Below are 17762 nucleotides of genomic sequence, written 5' to 3'. Positions count from 1 at the left end.
GAATTCCCTCTTTGGACTTTTAATATTTTTTGAGTCTTCTATTTAGAAAAAAATTTAAATTAGTTAATGGTCTTTCAGTTGTTTTTTAAATTAAATTTTCTTTATTTTGTCTTTCATGTTTGTGCTTTTTTGAATTTCTACTTTCTTGGAGTTTTAGATTTATAAAATTGTATGCTTCATTCAGATGTCCTTTTATTTTTTCTTTGATTAATATGTGTTCAAAGTTATTAGTTTTCCTCCTAAACAATGCTTTTGGCACATCCCATAAATTTTGTTGTGTTGTCCATCGTGTTACCTTTTTTGTATTCATATAGATTCTTTTTGTGTAGCCACAGTTGTCGCTTATCTTTTATGAACTCTGGCTCATTTGGTTGGGAATTGTTTTGAAATGTATTGTTTTCTTCTAATTTTGTTATGGTATGTTTTTGATGACTCATTTTTGTTAGTTTTCTTGCAAGGTTTGCCCTGAGAGTTTTTTCTTTTTTTGGTCATGGTTTTGATTATTTATTTATGTTAAGGCTTTTTATTTTATTTTTATATTCAAATTATGAATAGATAATTTTCAGCATTCACCCTTGCAAAACCTTGTGTTCCATTAAAAAAAAAATCGGTACCTTTGTCACCTCACGGTGCTTAGTTGTGACCTCTCTCTGTCATCTTTTTAGAGCTCTTCATCCTTGTTAAGACATGTAATATTGTATCTGTGATGTTGAATTACTAGATTGTCCAATAGGACACCGTCTCCATTGTCCAAATAGGGCCTGCCTTACCTTACCTATCAGACAGATTGGATTTCTCCTGAAAGACCTTTGATGGTGCAGGGATAAGAAGGAAGGGAACTTGTGTTCCGTTCCCCCAAGTCTGAGCATTTAAAGGTGGAAGTTTGTGTGGCTTCTTTCTAAGTTCTACCAGCTTTTCTTCTTTGTCTGCTATTGTGAGCTGCTTCTTCCTCCACCAACTTCACTCGTCTATCCAGATGACGTGCCTTCCTGACACAAGGGGCCGTTTCTACATGGAGCTAAAATGGACAAGTAGCTGGTGGGAGTCACGGGCGCGTCAGTGATATGCTGATGGCAGAAACCACGGCTGGGTGGCCACTTTTGGGCAGTGGGCTTGGAGAGGGAGTAGTAGCCCTGGAGAGCGAGTGGCCTGGGAAGGGTCAGTGAAAGGGAGATGTTTATCCTGGAAACGGGGAATACTGACATGCAGCATGGCCACTATCTCCTGGTGTTTGAAGGAGAAACTTGGCCCCGAAGGCAATGCTAGGAGCACTTGGCAAAAGTGTCGGGATAACTAATTTCACTGAAAGGCCAGGAGAAGTCTTTAAAAATCAGGGTGTCAAGTGACTCGCCCAAGTTGATGGAGATCCTAAGTGTCTAAGACAGGATTTGAACTCAGGTCTGAGTCCCGAGGCAGTGCTCTCTCTGCCGTTGTAGTGCCGCTAGTCAGTTGCCCATTTACTGGAGATCTTAAAACAGAAGTTGGATGACTCTTTGACTTGCTGTACAATCAATTCACGATTCCAACATCTTTCATTAGATGGTATCCGAGGTTCCTTCCAGCTCTCAGATTGTAGGATTGTTTTTTAAATGTTTCAGCACTGGCCTAAAGGGAAGAGATGCTCCTCAGTATGGAGGGAAGCTAAAGAGCTCCTGATGAGTGGAAGATAGATGGAGGGATAGAGGGATGGAAGAAAGGTCTCTTATTTTGGATGGATCTAAGGAAACCCCCACCCCACCCTATAAAGTATGGGGAAGAGACGGTGGATGTTAGCCCACTCTTCCCTGATCCCCTCTTGGGAAAAGTTCTAGAGTTGAGGCAGTCATATGAAGGACTGCCGTAGTCATAGCTGATATTTTTATAGTCTTCATTTGAGCCTCACAGCAAGTCTAAGGTTAGTGCTGTTTTTATGCCCATTTTGGATGGAGAAATTTAGACTGAAGGGAGGTTAAGCCATTTGCTAAATCTCAGGCAGGCCTTCCCGACCCCAGGTGTGGCTCTGCCCACTGCCCTACCTCGCTGCCTCACTTTGTGTTCCTGCATCGTAGGGACAGAGCCCGTTTCCAGGCCCGGTACCTGCTGTTGTAGTTGGGCCCAGCCCCTGGCGCTCCAGGAGTGTGCAGGCTGAGAATCTGTGGGAAGAAGCAGCAGCCGGGTGGCTGGTGCAGTAGGAGACACTGGGGCCTGGGCCTGCCACCTGTTTCCAAAGCACTGGTGGGCTTCAGTCCTGTGGCCCGGACACTGGGTCTGCACTGGTGCCAGGGAAGCCAGCGGCCACAGGAGCCCTTTGCTTGGGGCACTTATTCCGAGGCTCCCGGGCCCGGGGAGGAGCTCCAGATGATCTCCAGAGCAATCCCTTGGTGGCTAAGAGAGGTTGGCCTAAAGCAGGCCTTGAAAGCGGGCAGCGCCACATGTGGGCTTTGTAAATGGGACCTTAAAGTGCTGTTTCCCATTGTGAGCCCCAGGTGTTAACCACAGATCAATGCCAGCTTTCAGTCGGCTGGAGTCCGCCCGGTCTCCTACCCGACCACCGAAGGAAAGGGCTCCCGGGGCGGCCGCTGGGCCCGGGGGACAGGGCTGCTGCTTCCCTGCGTCCTGGTGTGTGCTGGCTGACTCCATGGAGGTTTTCGGTGATATTCGTGGCCTCCTGGCTTGGCTGCCTATCTCGGGGCGATCTGCTGGCCGAAAAGCTCTGCCGCTGAGGGGCTGGAGAGTACCTTTGGCCATTGTGTTCTTTCTGTTTCTGGAGGAGGAGTCACACTCAGGAGGCCACTGAGAATATTCAGATGGGGGGGTTGGGATTTGTGCCCGTGGGTGAGGGTCACCTCGCCCTTCTCTCCAGGCACACGTTGGCCAGAGGAAGGCCAGGCTGGGTTCTGCGGACTTTGGGTTGAGTTGGGATTCACAGCCTTAGAGCCGGAAGGAGCCTCAGCTGTGTTCAGCCTGAAGCCCTTCATGTTACAGAGACCGAGAGAAGCAGGGGATGTCCGTGGTCCCTCTGTCTTGTCCATCCAAGAAATTAAAGAACCGAGCAGTGATCTCTAGGGTGGTGGTGGTTGGAGCCCTGAGCCTGGAGGACCAGAATTCACATCCTGCTCCCCATCAAGTCACTGCCTGCCTCTGGGGCCTCCCCTGTAAAGGGGGGTCACAATGGCCCCTGCCTTCCAAGGTTGGAAGGATCAAGTGAGCCGAGGTCCATAAAGCGCTGGGCAGATATCTGGGTGCTAAGGAAACACCGGCAGGGCCCGTGCTTAGTGAGGGCTCAGGCGTCCTCCAGCCCGACCGGCCTTTCTCCTCTCATTCCCGCTCCTCCCCTCCCCCCGGCCACCCGTCATGCCAGAGACTTCATTTGGAAGGACGGGCGGTGTGAGCTGGCCTGAACAATGGCAGAACTAGTCAGTCCTCATTCTGCCCGGCCGCCTCCCTCTTAATCCCTGCCGGCCTCCTCTTGATCAAGAGCCTCTGGAAGCTGCTTCACTCTAATGGCCTTGGGGCCGCTGACCCTCTCCTTGCCCCCTCCCGCAGGGACACTGTGCCATCCCTGTGTGACCCCCAGGGAGGGTCAGCTTCAGGACCGGTACACGGAGAAGTTTGCTGCCCTCCCCCCCACCCCCCGACTCATGGGGAGGGGATTGCAGAACTCCAGTGCTTTGTGGGCCTTATGGCAGTTTTAGGCCCAACCCCTTCCCAGCCTTTGCTTGCTGTCCCCATCCCCTCTGGCTCCCTGCCCCCACCCCACAATCAGAATGGACTCTCCACACCTCCCTGGTCTTCCTCAGCTGAAGGCTTCCCTTTCTCCTCCTTCCTTCTCCCTGCCCTTGCAGAGAAGTGATCCCTCTCTCAGCCTCCTTAGGGCCCTTGGCTTAGACCACTCAGGGCCTGGCACAGTGCTGGGACAAAGTCAGTGCTCCCTGACCCCCATCTCTTTGTCCTCAGTGTTCTGTCTTCCCCTTTTTGATTTTAAGCCTCTTGAGGACAAAGGTGGTGGTGTGGTCCTACATCCTGGACCCATAGAGTCAGTGCCGCCGTGTTACAGTTGTAAGGGCCCTCGGTGTAGCCAGGATAGGGACCATCCAGTCTGGCCCATACCGGGATGGGCACCTGGGCAGCAAAGACTCAGGTCTTCTTGGAGGGAGAGCTGGAACATCACAACAGACTAGGGAACGAAGGCCGATGGGAGGGCCTGGACATGAGCCCCGAGGCTCCAGATTCAGTGTTCTTCCTGTCCCTCCAGACCACGCTGCCCGTGCCACCTACTGCCAGGGGTTAAAGAAGTGCCACATCAGTAGCTCCTGGACTGGGCAGCCGAGGGGGCACAGCAGAGACGGTCCTGGAGGCAGGAAGCCCCGAGTTTAAATCCTTCCTCAGATGTTCCTGCGCGTGGGACCCTTTCTCTGCCCCAGCTTCCTCACTTGTAAAACGGGGAGCATACCCAATGGCCCCTCCTCCTCAGGGCACTCGTAAACCGCTTTGTCAGACTCGAAGCCCAGCAGTGCTGATTGCTGTGATGGTTATTACGGGAACAATTAATAGTTAATTAGTGAAGCCGAATGTGCAGCTTTTGTGAGCTGCGAGTCAGTGAATCGAGAGCCCGTCCACTCCCCAGCCTCGCTTCCACCCACTGGCAGGAACGGATTGTTCCCCCAAATTTGGAGTGCCATCAAAGAGAGGAGACTAATTGATGAGGAGATGTAACCTTTTCACATGTTCTCTTCTAAGCTCCTGTGAACCACAAAAAGACCTATTTTAAGAAGCTTTCTCATCATGTGGTGGAAAAAGGAGGCGGCCTTGGCAGCCGGCGAGGCTCAGGACCGAGGTGGCCAGCCTCGTTGAGCTGCACCAGGGGAAAGGCCCCGGACGCAGAATTGGCATTCGGGCCGAGGGCCCAATAGTTCCTGGGAGGATCTCCCCATCTCATGTTTCCCGTCCGTCAGAGTGAGCTTCTGAAAGCTCAGGCCTTCACCTTCCAGGACATTCCCTGATCCAGTAACCTCCAGGGCTCCATAGGACCTCAGGATCCGAACAAGACTCTCTTGAAGCCCTTTATAAGCCGCCGTCTCCTGCCTTTCCAGTCTCCTCAGGCCTTAGGAGCCCCACCGCCCCACTCCTCCACACCTCTCCCATAGGGACCCCGATCTTCCTGATGTACCTCATCACCCCTGAAGTCCTGATTGGGGGGAGGGGCATCTTCCGGTCTACTGCCAGAGTGGAGCCGGGGCCGTGTCATCTCCTGAGTCTATCCTCACTCTGCGGTGGCTTCCTGTCACCTCCAGGATCAAATGTCAGGTCCTCTGTTGACCATTCAGAGTTCTTCATAACCTGTCCCAACCCCTTTCTGGGCATCTTACTGCCCACTCGTCCCTGTGTTCTCTGGCTTCCAGGGACACGGAATAAGACAGGCCGTTTCCAGACCCTGGGCATTTCCTCTGGCTGTTCCCCCTGCCTAGAGTGCTTTCCCTTCCCAGCCCCACTTTCTGGATTCCCTGGCTTCAAATTTCACTTTTTTTCTTTTTTCATTTTTTTTAATTAAAGCTTTTTATTTTCAAAAGATATACATGGATAATTCCCAACCTTCATCCTTACCAACTCTTATGTTCTAAATTTTTTCCTTCCCTTCCTCCATCCCTTCCTTGGATGGCAAGTAAGCCAAAATTTGGTAAACATGTGTCCAGATTTCACTTGGTACAGGAGCTTTTGCCATTTCCCATAATTCTGGTGTGTCCCTCCTGCTTGCCGTCTCCAGTTTAACCTGCATGTCAAATACAAATATAGATTTATAGAGAGAGATATATAATTATATCTATATGTATATATAGGTCAGATAAATGTATGATTTCCTTGATTCTGGAGGGTATTCTCAGCAATATCTGGTAAAAGAGCCCACTTTTTAAGGGTGTACTTTTCTGTCTTTTCCAGTGCTAACATCCAGTGAATAACTTCTTTCTTTGCGAGTGAAGTTCCCAGAAAGCAGCTCATTTGCCTCCTTGCCAGTCCTGTGACTCAGCGTTGATTGTTCGGGAGCTTTTCCTCACGCCCCCTGAATCTGCCCCTCCAGAGCTTCCTCTCCCTCCTTCCCAGTCCTACTTTTCCACAAGGAGGCCCTTTTCCAGTTTTTAGGACAGCTTGTCTCGCGCCCACGCGCTCGGCGCTTCCCTCTGCCACTCCCGGTGTATCATTAGTCTTGTAAGGCAACTGCCGGTGGAACATGGGGCAGGCTTCCCTCTGTGTCCGGTTGGGGTCCCACGGCCCGGCCTGGAGCCAGCCCAAATAGGCTCGTTGGCTTGCTTTTCAATGACCAGAATCCCAAGCTGGGGGACTCGGGGTACGGAGACCTGTGTCCTCCGAAGAACTGTTGCAGTAGCCTGGAGATAGGGGAGGGGGACACAGGCTTGGGAAGGCAAGAAATAGAGTTAAGCTTCATTTATCTGAAGGCCCCAAATGCAAAGGCAGCATTCTCTCCCGCTGTTTGGTCTATTCAGGCGAGCCGGGGCCAACAGCACAGGAGGAGGCAGATTTCAGCTCAGCTTAAGAAAACATCTTTCTCCTCCTCTGTCTTCCCTTCCCTCCCTCCCTCTCTGCCTTTCCTTCTCTGTCTCTCTGTCTCTATCTCTCTCCTCTCTTTCTTTGTCTCTCTCTGTGTCTCTGTCTTTGTCTCTGTCTCCCTCTTTCCCTCCCCCCTCTCTGACTGATTCTCATTCTCATTCTCTCTCTCTCTCTCTCTCTCTCTCTCTCTCTCTCTCTCTCTCTCTCTCACACACACACACACACACACACACACACACACACACACAGAATCACCCAGAGTTCCCCATGCTTTCATCTCTATGCAGATGACTCCTGGACCTCTCTGGCCCTCTGCTCTCTCCAGAACTTCAGACCTCATCAGAGGAGTCCCTAACTCGGTGTCCCGAGGGCATCCCAAGTCTGCCATGTCCAGACAAGGTTACTTTGCTTTTCCTTAGGAACGCCACCTCCTCCAACCTCATTATTGCCTTTGGGGACCGCCGCCCTCTTTCCAGTAGCTGGGCCCTTAGCCATAGTTTCTCAGTCTCGTTTTCTCTTCACCTCTTATGCCGTCAGTCGCCAGCTCTTACCCTTTCTACCTCCCCTTACAGCATCTCTCTCACCCTTCCTCTCCTCGCCCCTCACACCCCTCTCACCCCTCTTTTTCACCCTCCCTCTCTCACAGGAGACTCCGGAAGCAGCTCCCTAATGGCTCTCCCTTCTTCAGCTTCTGTCATCCGGGATCCATCTTCCTAAGGCCCGGGTCTGACCACATCCTTCCCCTCTTCAAGAAAGGCCATTAGCTCCCTTTTGCCTCTCAGATCAAGCGCCTCCTCTGTTTGTCTTCCAGAGGCCTCCCCATCCGGCTCCTGCTTTTGTCTCCAGACTTAGCGCCCCTTCCCCTCTGGCAGGCCCTCCCGGGCCGGGCCAGCCGGCCTGCTTGCTTTCCTCCTACAAAACGTGAGCTTTGGCTTGAGATTCTCGTCGGCTCCCAAGGATTCAGCTATTTCTCTGCAAATGATTTTTGGATTTGTTTTTCCAGCCCTCAGCTCTCCCCTGACCTCCAGTCTCCCATTTGCAACTCCCCTGGGCATCTCGAATGTCTCATAAGCGTCTGTAACCCACCCTGTCCAGAGCTGAGCTCCTCCTCTTTCCCCCAGCCTCCCCCGTGATAGCTTGTTTGTGTATCTCTGTCGGTTCTGGCTTCACTTCCGGAGTTCTCCCTCACATCAGCGACGGGTGTCCCTCCCTGTACCTAAATGCCGTTAGGGCCTTTGAATTCATGGGGGCGGTTTGGTTCCTCCTGGGTTAGACAGCAGCTCCCGCAGGCCAGCCGGCGCACGGCCACAGCCCAGTTTGCTGAGAGGCTGGGAGCGTAGGGCCGGGGTAAAAGAGCCTGGCTTTTGCGGGTGGGAGACGATGGAAAGAAGCCTGGTGAAATACTACAGAGCACGGCTTCTTCCTAAACAGGCTTAAGTCTAAGCCTGTCTAAACCGGACTGGAAAGGCCGTGGCCACATGGGCCCAGTCCTAACACTAATCAGCAAGGAAGCTTGTTGGGCTCGTGTTTGGCCTGGTTGGCTTGGCCCTCCTAAGGCAGCCTCATAGGGTCCCTACCTCTGGGAGCTGACCCTGATAGGACCTGACCTGGGTTAGTTGGAATCTTTCTGGAGCTCAGGGCTTCCAAAGGCAATTGATCGGCCTTCCCTCCGCAGGGGCTGCTCCGCAGGGGCAGAGCATGCTCAATAAGCCTGGGGCCTGCACTACCCAGACTGCCCCTGGGCAGGGCTCCCCAAGGTTTCTTCTTGAGTTTTTGCCTGCTGGGAAGGATTTTTCTGTGTAGCATCTTCTCTTAGTTTACAGTGGAAGTCAGTCTGGAAATAGGATTCTGCCCCCAGAAATTTGCTCTGGAAGCGGCTTTACTAGGATAAGCGGTCTGTGGAGCAAGAGGGGCTAGTGCTGCCTTGTCTGGGCAGTTCAGCTTTGGGTGATGGCGGGCGGGGGCCTGTGGCCCTCAGTGGCTTAGGTCAGGGCCGGGGGGGGCACAGACCCCCAGAGAGTCCTGCGGACGTGCCGTCCTTCTCTAGAATGGCTATAAATAGAGTCTTCGTGGAGAGCCCTCAGAAAAAGCATGGCTTTGCTTTTAAGGCCCATTAATAATGCACTTTCTGAAAACACGCTGCCCCTGGAGGATCTGGTCAGCCGGAAGCAGGCTCCGGGGCCGGGGTTTCAGAAAAGCAGGCTGCCCAGTTCTTTGTAGGAGCCCCCTTTCAGAACACAGTCCTCCGGAGAAGTGATCCCTCTTCTGTTGTCCCTGGTTCCCTTCTTTGTCTCTTTTTAAAAATGATTGTTCAGCATATATTGTATTTTAACATATTAAAATGTATTGGACTACCTGCCATCTGGGGGAAGGAGGGGAAAAGGTTTGGGTGACAGAAGCCACATGCGTGTGCCCCCCAATGTTCTAACAGTGGTACCCACATGGGACGTGTCTCTGATGTGTGTGTGTGTGTGTGTGTGTGTGTGTGTGTGTGTGTATGTGAGAGAGAGAGAGACAGAGACAGACAGAAAAGCAGAGACAGTGAGACAGAGAAGAGACAATGAGACAGAGAAGGAGAGAGAGAGAGAGACAGAGACAGAGAAACAAGAGACAGAGAGATACAGAGACAGTGAGAACAAAGGAGACAGAGAAGAGGGAGAGAAAGAGTGAGACAGAGGCAGAGAGACAGATGCGGAGGGAGAGAAACGGGCAGAGGCAGAGAGAAGGCCCTCCGGTCTTGGGCCAGCCATCACTGACCTTGGTTTTGTGTGACAGATGGCAGCAGCTTGTTTGACTCCATGGCCAGTGGGATGCGCCTGATCGTCAGCTGCATCTCCTCCTTCCTCATCCTCTCCCTGCTGCTCTTCATGGTACATCGGCTGCGACAGAGGCGCCGAGAGCGCATCGAGTCATTGATTGGTGCAAACTGTAAGTAGCCCGTGGCCGCCGTGGTGGGTGCCTTAGAAAGACCCCAGGGGGGAAGAGGGGGTTGAGGGACTGAGTAGCCAAGAGTTTTATGGCCTCGAGGAGCATTTCATTGTTCCCAACTCATCCAACACTGAGGAAATGCTCTCCTGAGCCTCAGGGATCCAAAGGGAGATATCCACCCTCTGCCCTCAAGAAGCTTCCGCTATGCCAGGAGCAAACAGCAGCTGCACCAGGAAGTGAATACAAAATCCACACGGGGGATGTGCTTACTGTGTGCCAGCTAAGTGCTGAGTGCTGGGGACACAAGATCAGATGGCCTCCGTTTCCTTGGAGCTCCTTGGAGGCAGCAGGAGGAAGGTCCCTCTCAATGGCCCGGCGACCTGGGCCGGAGAACCGCAGGGGATGCTGGGGAGGAGTGAAGGGAAACGCCAAGTGTAGGAGTGGGCATCTTACTCCAGAGGCAGCTTCCTGCGCAGGGCAGGGGTGCAGGCAGACTGGAGCTGGCAGCTGGGTGGGAGACAGAATGTTGAGTCAGGCTGGGGGCCAGAGGGAATGAGGGAAGCCCCGCTGGCTGGAGGTAGGAGGGGGGACTGACCGTGGAAGTTGGGTGGGCCCTGTGTGGAGGCTTTGTGGGAGAGGTCTGGCATCAGGCCCTGGCTGATCACAGTTTGGCTCTCTCTGCTAGGACAGCCGTGAGCCCTGCCCTGGCTTGGATGCCGACTTGATGATGGGAGAGGGAGGGTTTGGAGGGGCTGATCTAGAAGGCTGGGGGCAGGAGACCTGGTTTGGGGGGTGAGTGCATCTGAGGGGCATAGGGAGTTTCCATAGGGAGCAGGCCTTTCCTTCAGACCCAGGCCACACAACCTGGGATTATGCAGAGACCGCCGTTGGGTTCATGAACCTCTGCTTCCTGGGAAGCTCAGGGTGGACCCTGGGCCAGAGGCCTGGGCCGCCAGAGAGCCCCCGGCTGGCCTGGCCTTCTTAGGCTCAGAGGAACTTGGATAACTGGGGGCAGGACCTTCACCTTGGCCCCTGGGCTAGGGTTGCTGTCTGAATTTGGTCCAACCCGTTCCTTCTGGGCCCCTGAAAGAGGGGCCGGGGATCAGGGCCCGCTGGAAAGGCTGCTGTCTCTGGAGTGTGAGATCTGGATTCAAATCCTTCGAAAAGTAGCCTCTGCTGCTTTGCCTCAGTGATCGGGGGGGCTTACTTCACCTCCGGGGGTCTCCGGCTTATCTCATTTTTAAAAAATTCAGTTTCCTCATCAGCTCTGAATTCTTTCCCTCCCCTCTCCCGTTCCCTCCATGGAGCGAGCAGGAAAAGCAAAACCTCCTATAAGCAGTGGCCGTACCTTATACGTACATATATTAAAAACATCCTGCATCAGCCATGTCCCCGAGGCCTCCCTCTGCCTTCCGAGCCCATCCAGTGTGTCTCTGGGGGCCGTGCTGGGGCCCTGGAATGGAGCCTTCTGTTGAGCAGACCTCTTAGTCATGGTCGTGTCCGTTGTGCTCCTGGTTTTGCTCCCGTTCTTCTGTACTGGTTCCTATGAGTCATCTCGGGCTTCTCAAAACCGAACCCGTCACCCTTTCCTATGGCCCAGTGGGGTTCCATCCCATTCTAGACCAACCTTTTGGGCTCTCCCTCAGTTTTTGGGTGTCCTGCCTTCAGCTTCCAAGTCTTTGCCATCCCCAAAAGAGCTGCCATTAATGTCTGTGACCCGACGACTCCTTTCCCTCCCTGATCTCTTTGCACTGCAGAGTCAGTAGAGGGATGGCGGGGTCGAAGGGCACGCCGTTCAGTGGCTTTTTGGGAATAGTCCAAGTCACTCTGCAGAATGGTGGCGCCCGCCCCAGCCCCAGCAGGAGCGCATTAACGTGTCCCTTTCCCCACAGCCACCCCGGTCAGTCTGATGGGGGAGGGCGAGCACAGAGGCGTTCAGTTTGTATTTCTCTAATTATGAGAACATTCTTCCATACGCTGTGGGGAGCTGGCATTTCTTCTGGATAACCGGGTATCTGGTGGCCATTTAACGTCGGGGAGTCGGTCTCATAAATCTGAATCTGCTCCTCCCCATCTTAGACACGAGACTGCCGGGCGCTCTCCGGGGCGGGCCAGAATCTTGCCGTAAAGATGGCAGATAGTCGTGTGTGTGTGTATGTGTGTGTGTGTGTGTGTGTGTGTGCGCGCGCGCGTGTGTGTGTGTGTGTGTGTGTGTGTGTGTGTGTGTGTGTGTGTAGGGAGAGGAGAGAGGCTTAAGATTGTTCTTGGGAACTGTGGATGAGAACCGGGCCAGTGATTTTGGTCATTTTATTCCTGAGGTGGGCACCGGAGCCCAGGCTCGTGCAGAGCTGAAGAACTCAGCCCTGACCCAGGGGGCTGACGGTCTGCTGGGAGAGAGATGTGGCGGGGCAGCGCGCAGGTCTCAGGCCGGCCCCGGGCCCCCCGCTCTGCTCCCGTGCTCTCCACGTGTGGCCTGTCTCCTTCAGCGGGGCCGATGGCAGAGTCTTGGGTGCACAGAGGGCCGGCACCCCTTGATTTTTCTCCTGTCTCTCCCACAGTGCATCACTTTAACCTCGGGCGGAGGATCCCGGGCTTCGACTACGGCCCTGACGGCTTCGGGACGGGCCTGACCCCGCTGCATCTCTCCGACGATGGAGAAGGGGGAGCCTTTCATTTCCATGACCCTCCCCCACCGTACACGGCCTACAAGTACCCAGACATTCAGCATCCCGACGACCCACCACCCCCCTACGAGGCCTCTGTGGACCCCGGCAGCACACTCTGTGCCAGCCCAGGTGCTGCCTCTACCTGCGGGCCCCTCCCTGCTTCCTCACCCTCACCCTCACCCGCGTGGCTTTTTAAGGGATCTAGAACCTAAGGGGACCAGCCATGGATGTGTCTCCAATGATTTTTCCTCAGCTTTTGTCACCACTTCAGTCTCTGCAGCACCAGCCTTGTCTTCCTCTTGTCCTCCTGCTTTTCCTCCCCCGTTCCCTCCTATCTTCCCTCCCATCCTTCTCTTCCCCCTCCCACCTTGCTCTTTCTCCTTCCTTTCCCCCTCTTTTTTCTTCTCCTTCCCCTCCCTTCTTTCTTTCTCTGCCCCTCCCCTTTGGGGCCCTGTTCCGAGTGCCCAGCTGGCCTTTGGCAGCTGCTTCCCAGCCGCCCGGCCTGTTCTGTCCTGTGACTGCCCAGGAGCAGATGCAGCTTCGAGTCAAAAAGAGATGTGGGAATCCCCACTGAGGCAGGGGGAGGGGAGTGGCATGTCCAGGGTCTCACTGATAATTAGAGGCAGAGCCAAGGCTTGCTCCCAGGCCAGATGGGCTTGATCCTGGATGGACAGACAGCTCCCGGGCAGCGGGAGTCATTCGTGCTGGTTTCTGACCCAAAAACTCAATGGGTCTCGCAGCTTGCTGGGGGCGTGAGGCCTTGGGGTGTTTGTGGACCTCTTGGGGCAGCTGGGCCTGGAGGCAGCAAGACCCGAGTTCTAATCTGGACTCGGAAACCCTGGACAAGTCACTTTACCTCGTGTGCCTCCGTTTCCTCATCCGTAAAATGAGCTGGAGGAAGAAATGGGGAACCCCTCCAGTATTTTTGCCAAGAAAATCCCAAATGGGATCATAGAGAGTCATATCTGACTGAAACGACGGGAGGACACTTGTCTGTTGGGGTCCTCGCACTTGTGGCTCTGGGTGCTGGCTCCTGTACTTGAGCAGCTCCTCTCATCAGGGGGGGTGTAGGCAGGATGCTAAAGAGGGCAGGCACAACCTGTCTGGCAAGGCCACGGGGAGCAGGAGGGCACAGAGGGCACAGCCTGGCTGGCAAGGCCACGGGGAGGGAGGAGGGCATGGCCTAGCTGGGCCTCGAGACCTCTGCCAGGTTCCTGGGTACCTCCCAGGGAGTGTTCAGGGGGTTTCCCTGGTGCTGCGCTTGGGCCCCCGCTTGCCACCCTTTGCCAGAGCTGGGACGGGCAGGCCTCGATGGCCCTGTTCCTAAGAGGCTATTTCAGGGGGAGGCGGGGGCACAGCAGGGGTGGGGACGCTGCCCCGCTTGCTGACCGCTCTTGGTCTCCTTTCCTAGATGGCGTTTGCCCCCAGGTGGCCCAGAGTGACCCGCCCTCCCTAGGAGACAGCGAGGCGTCTCCCCAACTCCCCGAGGGGCCTCCCCCGCCTTCGGTGGGGCCCTCCCCTGCGGAGCTGGACGACTCGGCCGACAGCAGCACCCTGCTGGTCCCTCCGGACACGCCGCTGAGCGAGAACGGGCCGGCAGAGACTCTGGGGGGCAGCCGCCCCAGCCTCTGCTCTCTCAACACCATCGTCTAAGGGGGCGAGCCGACAGCCTGCTGGTCAGAACCCGCCGGGGCGACCGCGTGCACACACCTGGACCTGGCCCCTTCTCTCCCGCTATGCCGGGCTGGCTCCTCCCCCACTGCATTCACCCCCTGGTTTATTGTGTAAATAGGGACTGGGGGCTGCGGGAGGGGAAGGCCCAAGGGCCTCGGTGGGGCCAGGAGGACAGAAACTTGGGCAGCTCGGCTCGTTTTCGTCCCTCGTGGAGGAGGCTGGGGCCGTGTGGAGCGGGGTCTCCTGGGATCGCGCCCGCGTAGCGCTTGGCGATGCTCACGGGACGGCCAGAGCTAGGGCCCTGCTGGTGGGAGCGCTGTCCCAGCTCCACAGAAGGTTCGGCTCAGTAGCCTAGAGGTGGGCCTGGAGGCGCAGGGAGCCGGCTTGGAGCTCTGTAGGCTTCTGCGTGAGTCCAGTCACTTAAAGGCCGGGGGCAGGCAGCTTTGGCCTCTGGGCTGCTGCCCAGCAGGGCAGGGATGCGAGCTGGGTGCAGAGGGGGGAGGGGGCCAAACCCTGGGAGCTTTCCTGCAGCCCCAGACCTGCTTGGGTAAGGGCAGGTGCAAAGAAAGGCAATGGCCCGTTGGGAACCAACCTCGTGATGGAGGGGCCTCTCCCCCGGGTCTCGCCCTGCAGCTGACCTACTGACTTTGACCTTGCTGTGGGGCGGGGTGGGGGAGGCCCGGCAAGGCTGGCCCGGCTCCACAGCCTGGATCTAGGCTGCCTTTGTACTCCTGTTCTGCACAGACCCTCCGTGGGGGACACTTGGGGACCCCCTGACCTCAGCCCTCTCTGCCAGATCCTGCTTGGGGACACTGCTGCCCGTTCTGAGGCCTCTGGAAGGAATGGGCAGTGGGCGGGGAGAGGGCAGTGTCTTAGCAAAGGCTAGAGTCGCCCTGAGGGGGCTTTTCAGGGCCTGGAGACCACCCAGGATGCTGCGAGGTTTCTGCTTTGTAGCTTCTGTCCCCTGGGTGAGGTTGGGGAGCGGGGAGGCCCCCGAGATGGGCCCCCCTTCATGCTTCACTTAGAAAAGTGCACAGGGAGGAGCCCCACATGGTATTTCACTTGGACCCAGACCTCTCAGTATTTTGTCAGGCTCCAGCCTGAGCGATGTGACCCCGGCTGCCGTCCCCCCCGCTCTCCCCCCTCAGTTTGGTTCATGGCGCCTCGTTAGGACCTCTGGGGGATGGTTTGTCCCGTCGGGTCAGGGCTTGGTGCAGGGGCCTGAATGCCTGTGGGCAGCAGCTTGGGGGGCTCCCAGCCCCACCTGCCCCAAGGCCACAGCCGCCTGCCCTGGGAGGATCCTGCTGTGCCCCCGCAGCCTCTCCCCGCTCAGGGCGTCCCCCACGGGCCTGCCCCTTCTCCCTCAGCCTCGCCTCGCACCCGCTGAATGGACGCGGGGTCTGCCTGGGGCCCTTGGGCAGGGACGCGGCCTGTGGGCAGCGAGGGCTGCCCAAGGAAGAACACAAAGCGGGTCGTGCACTTTTGAGCACATCTATACGTTTTCTATACATTGTATGTACTGACTGTGTTTCCTTTAGTTTTATATGGGTGGTTGGATGTGTGTGGGTGCGGGGTCTGCGTGTGTGAGTGTGTGTGTGAGTGTGTCAGTGTGAGTGTGTGTGGATGGCTGCGATCGGTACGGAGAAAGAAGGGCCCGGGATGGCCGGGCCGGAGCTCCGCAGGAGGCCGCTGGGCGCGTTCATCCATTTCTGCCCCGGTTTGGCCCCCTTTCCTGGCCAGACCTGCCCGCCTCCTGGGGCACCATTCAGCCTCAGCTCAGTGATCAGGCGCCGCTCGGGGGAGGCCGGGAGAGCCCCCTCGGCCCTTCCTCTCTGGCTCCCCCGGTCCCTGGTGGCCGCTTATTCCTTGGGGTCCGGGGCGGGCGGGGCTTCTTTCCTGCGGGTGTGGGCGACCATTTTTAATTCCTTTTCCTCTTTCTGGGTCCCGCGGCCCCGGGGAGCTGAGCTGGGGGAGCTGAGGCAGCTCCCTGGGGGTTCTCACTCCTCAGAGCGGGCAGGGCTGCCCCACGTCACCCCTCCTTCCTCTTGCCAAATGGTTTCTGGGGGAGTGTTAGCTTTTTTTTTTTAAGAACGATGGCATCGTCTGTTTGCACATTGAACCCCTCATTCTGGTTGTTAATTAAAGGTGAAAAAAGCTCTCGCTTGGTCTTTCCAGAACATTCTTGGAGGTCTGCCGAGGGAGAGGGGAGGCCCTCAGGACGAGCCCGTGCCCGTGGTCCGCGCTCTCCCTTGTGCTTTCCCTGCGTGGCGCAGGCCCTCGAGCAGATGGATTTGGGCATATTTTCAGACCAGGAAGACGCTAAGAGTGCGCTGCCCTCCCTTCCCAAACCAGTTCTGGGATCCACGGCGACCAAAGGGGCAGGAAAGCCCCCGGTCGGCTTGTTGGCTTTCAGCGCCAGAGCACCAGGGAACCCCGAGCCGGGAAGCCGCGGAGGTCCGTCTGAGGGGGCTGTGGCTGTGCTCCCCGGCTGGCTGCAGAGCCGCCGGGGACCCAGGGCCGTACCCGAGCGCTGTAGGGAGGGCGTCTCCATGGGCCACTTGTTTGGACAGACTTCCGTGCCGCTTGAAAGCGCCGGGATCCCCGCCTCCAGAAGCACTCGGGCACGGGGGGCCTCCTTTTTTGACTGATGCATGGCTTGTCAGTCAGCAGCCCAGCGCTTCAGCCCCAGGGCAGCCTCCACACGTTAGCTCAGGGGGGTCAGCTCTCAAGGACCTCCCCCCCCACTCCCACTTAGGCACAGCAGGAGCCCCGAGGCCTCCTGAGGCCGTGCAAAGAGTGCCTTTCATTCCAGGCCAAGGCCTGAGCACAGGGCACCCAGCCTGGCCCTGCTCTGCCCCTTGCGGGTCCCCATCTGCTGTCCTGAGACTAGGTGGGTGGGCATATCTCCGGGGGCTGCCTATAGGTGTCTGCAGTGGGGGCCACACGTCCCTCAGGACTGCGAGGCTTTTTCCTGTGAACCTGCAGTGCCCCCTCCCCCCCAGAGAGCTGCCCCAGCCTCCTTGCCCCGAGAGAGCCAAGACCAGAATCCGCTCAGTGAAGTCCGTAGGGAGGCTTCCGCATGGCTCAGGCCCAGGTCTGTGCTCTGTGTCTGCTGAAAAAGGCTTGTGCGTTGGTGCTGGGTCAGCGTCCCTGGGGGACCAAGAAGCGTGACTGAGTGCTGAGGTCTGCTCCCATGGGCCCTCTTCTTACCCCCTGGAGGTGTCCCTGTCTCCAAGGATCTGGGCTCCAGGCCTGGCGAGGACCTCACCGGGAGGGCAAGTTTATGGGGTCCAATAAGGGGGGGGTCTTTCCCTCCCCAGGCGCCCCGCCTCCAGAGCTCCTGTGCAAGATGGACTTGGTTGATTGAAGTAGAACTATCCCCCTGCCCACCCCCACGTGCCAACATGCCTCCCTCATTCCAGGGCCAGACTGCCCAGGGGGCATCGGGGGGCCGTGCTGCCGTGTGCTCTGCCCCCCGGGGAGTTGGCAGTGCTCAACAGCCTGGATGGGGCCTCCTGGTCTTTCTGAAAGGCCCTTAGGCTGGCCTCGCAAGCCGTGGCTGTCCCGTAGACCGGCATCGTGAGCCGTGCCATCCCTGGGCCGGCATCGTGGGCTGTGGCCATCCTGTAGGCCGGCGTCCGGAAGACTTTCTTGCTTTCACGGAGCGGGTTTTAATTGTTTGGATTGTTTGTTTTTTGTTGTCCAGTTGGCACTAATCTTTTTGTCCTCCTCAAGATGCTGTGAGACTGTGTCATCTAAATGCCAAATAAATTTGTGTTCTGGTCACAGCTCCGTGTTGTCGTTTTGTTCCAGAACCTTCAGACGGACAAGATGGCCCCTTGGAAAGCTGGGCTTGGCGATGGCAGGTTTCACGGCACCGTCTGGGGTACAGTTTGCAGAGGGGCTGCCCTTTGTGCCCTTGGAAAGCTGGGCTTGGTGATGGCAGGTTCC

The 17762-nt window shown here is 56.4% G+C and overlaps 1 protein-coding gene across 2 annotated transcripts in view; it reads left to right on the top strand.

Moving 5' to 3' along the window:
* DGCR2 (DiGeorge syndrome critical region gene 2) overlaps nt 1–17597 on the top strand; it is a 74607-nt gene extending 57010 nt beyond the window's left edge. For both annotated transcript variants that reach the window (XM_031948959.1, XM_031948960.1), the window contains 3 exons: nt 9319–9471; nt 12030–12266; nt 13549–17597. In XM_031948959.1, the coding sequence (XP_031804819.1) occupies nt 9319–9471; nt 12030–12266; nt 13549–13790 (632 nt within the window). In that variant the 3' untranslated portion in view covers nt 13791–17597. The remainder of the gene's footprint in view (nt 1–9318; nt 9472–12029; nt 12267–13548) is intronic.
* Nucleotides 17598–17762: the final 165 nt, after the last annotated feature.

Source organism: Sarcophilus harrisii, chromosome 1 (genome assembly GCF_902635505.1).
Source record: "Sarcophilus harrisii chromosome 1, mSarHar1.11, whole genome shotgun sequence".
Lineage (NCBI taxonomy): Eukaryota > Metazoa > Chordata > Mammalia > Dasyuromorphia > Dasyuridae > Sarcophilus > Sarcophilus harrisii.
Note: the sequence above shows the minus strand (reverse complement) of the source record. Positions and strands in the feature narration are given on the sequence as shown.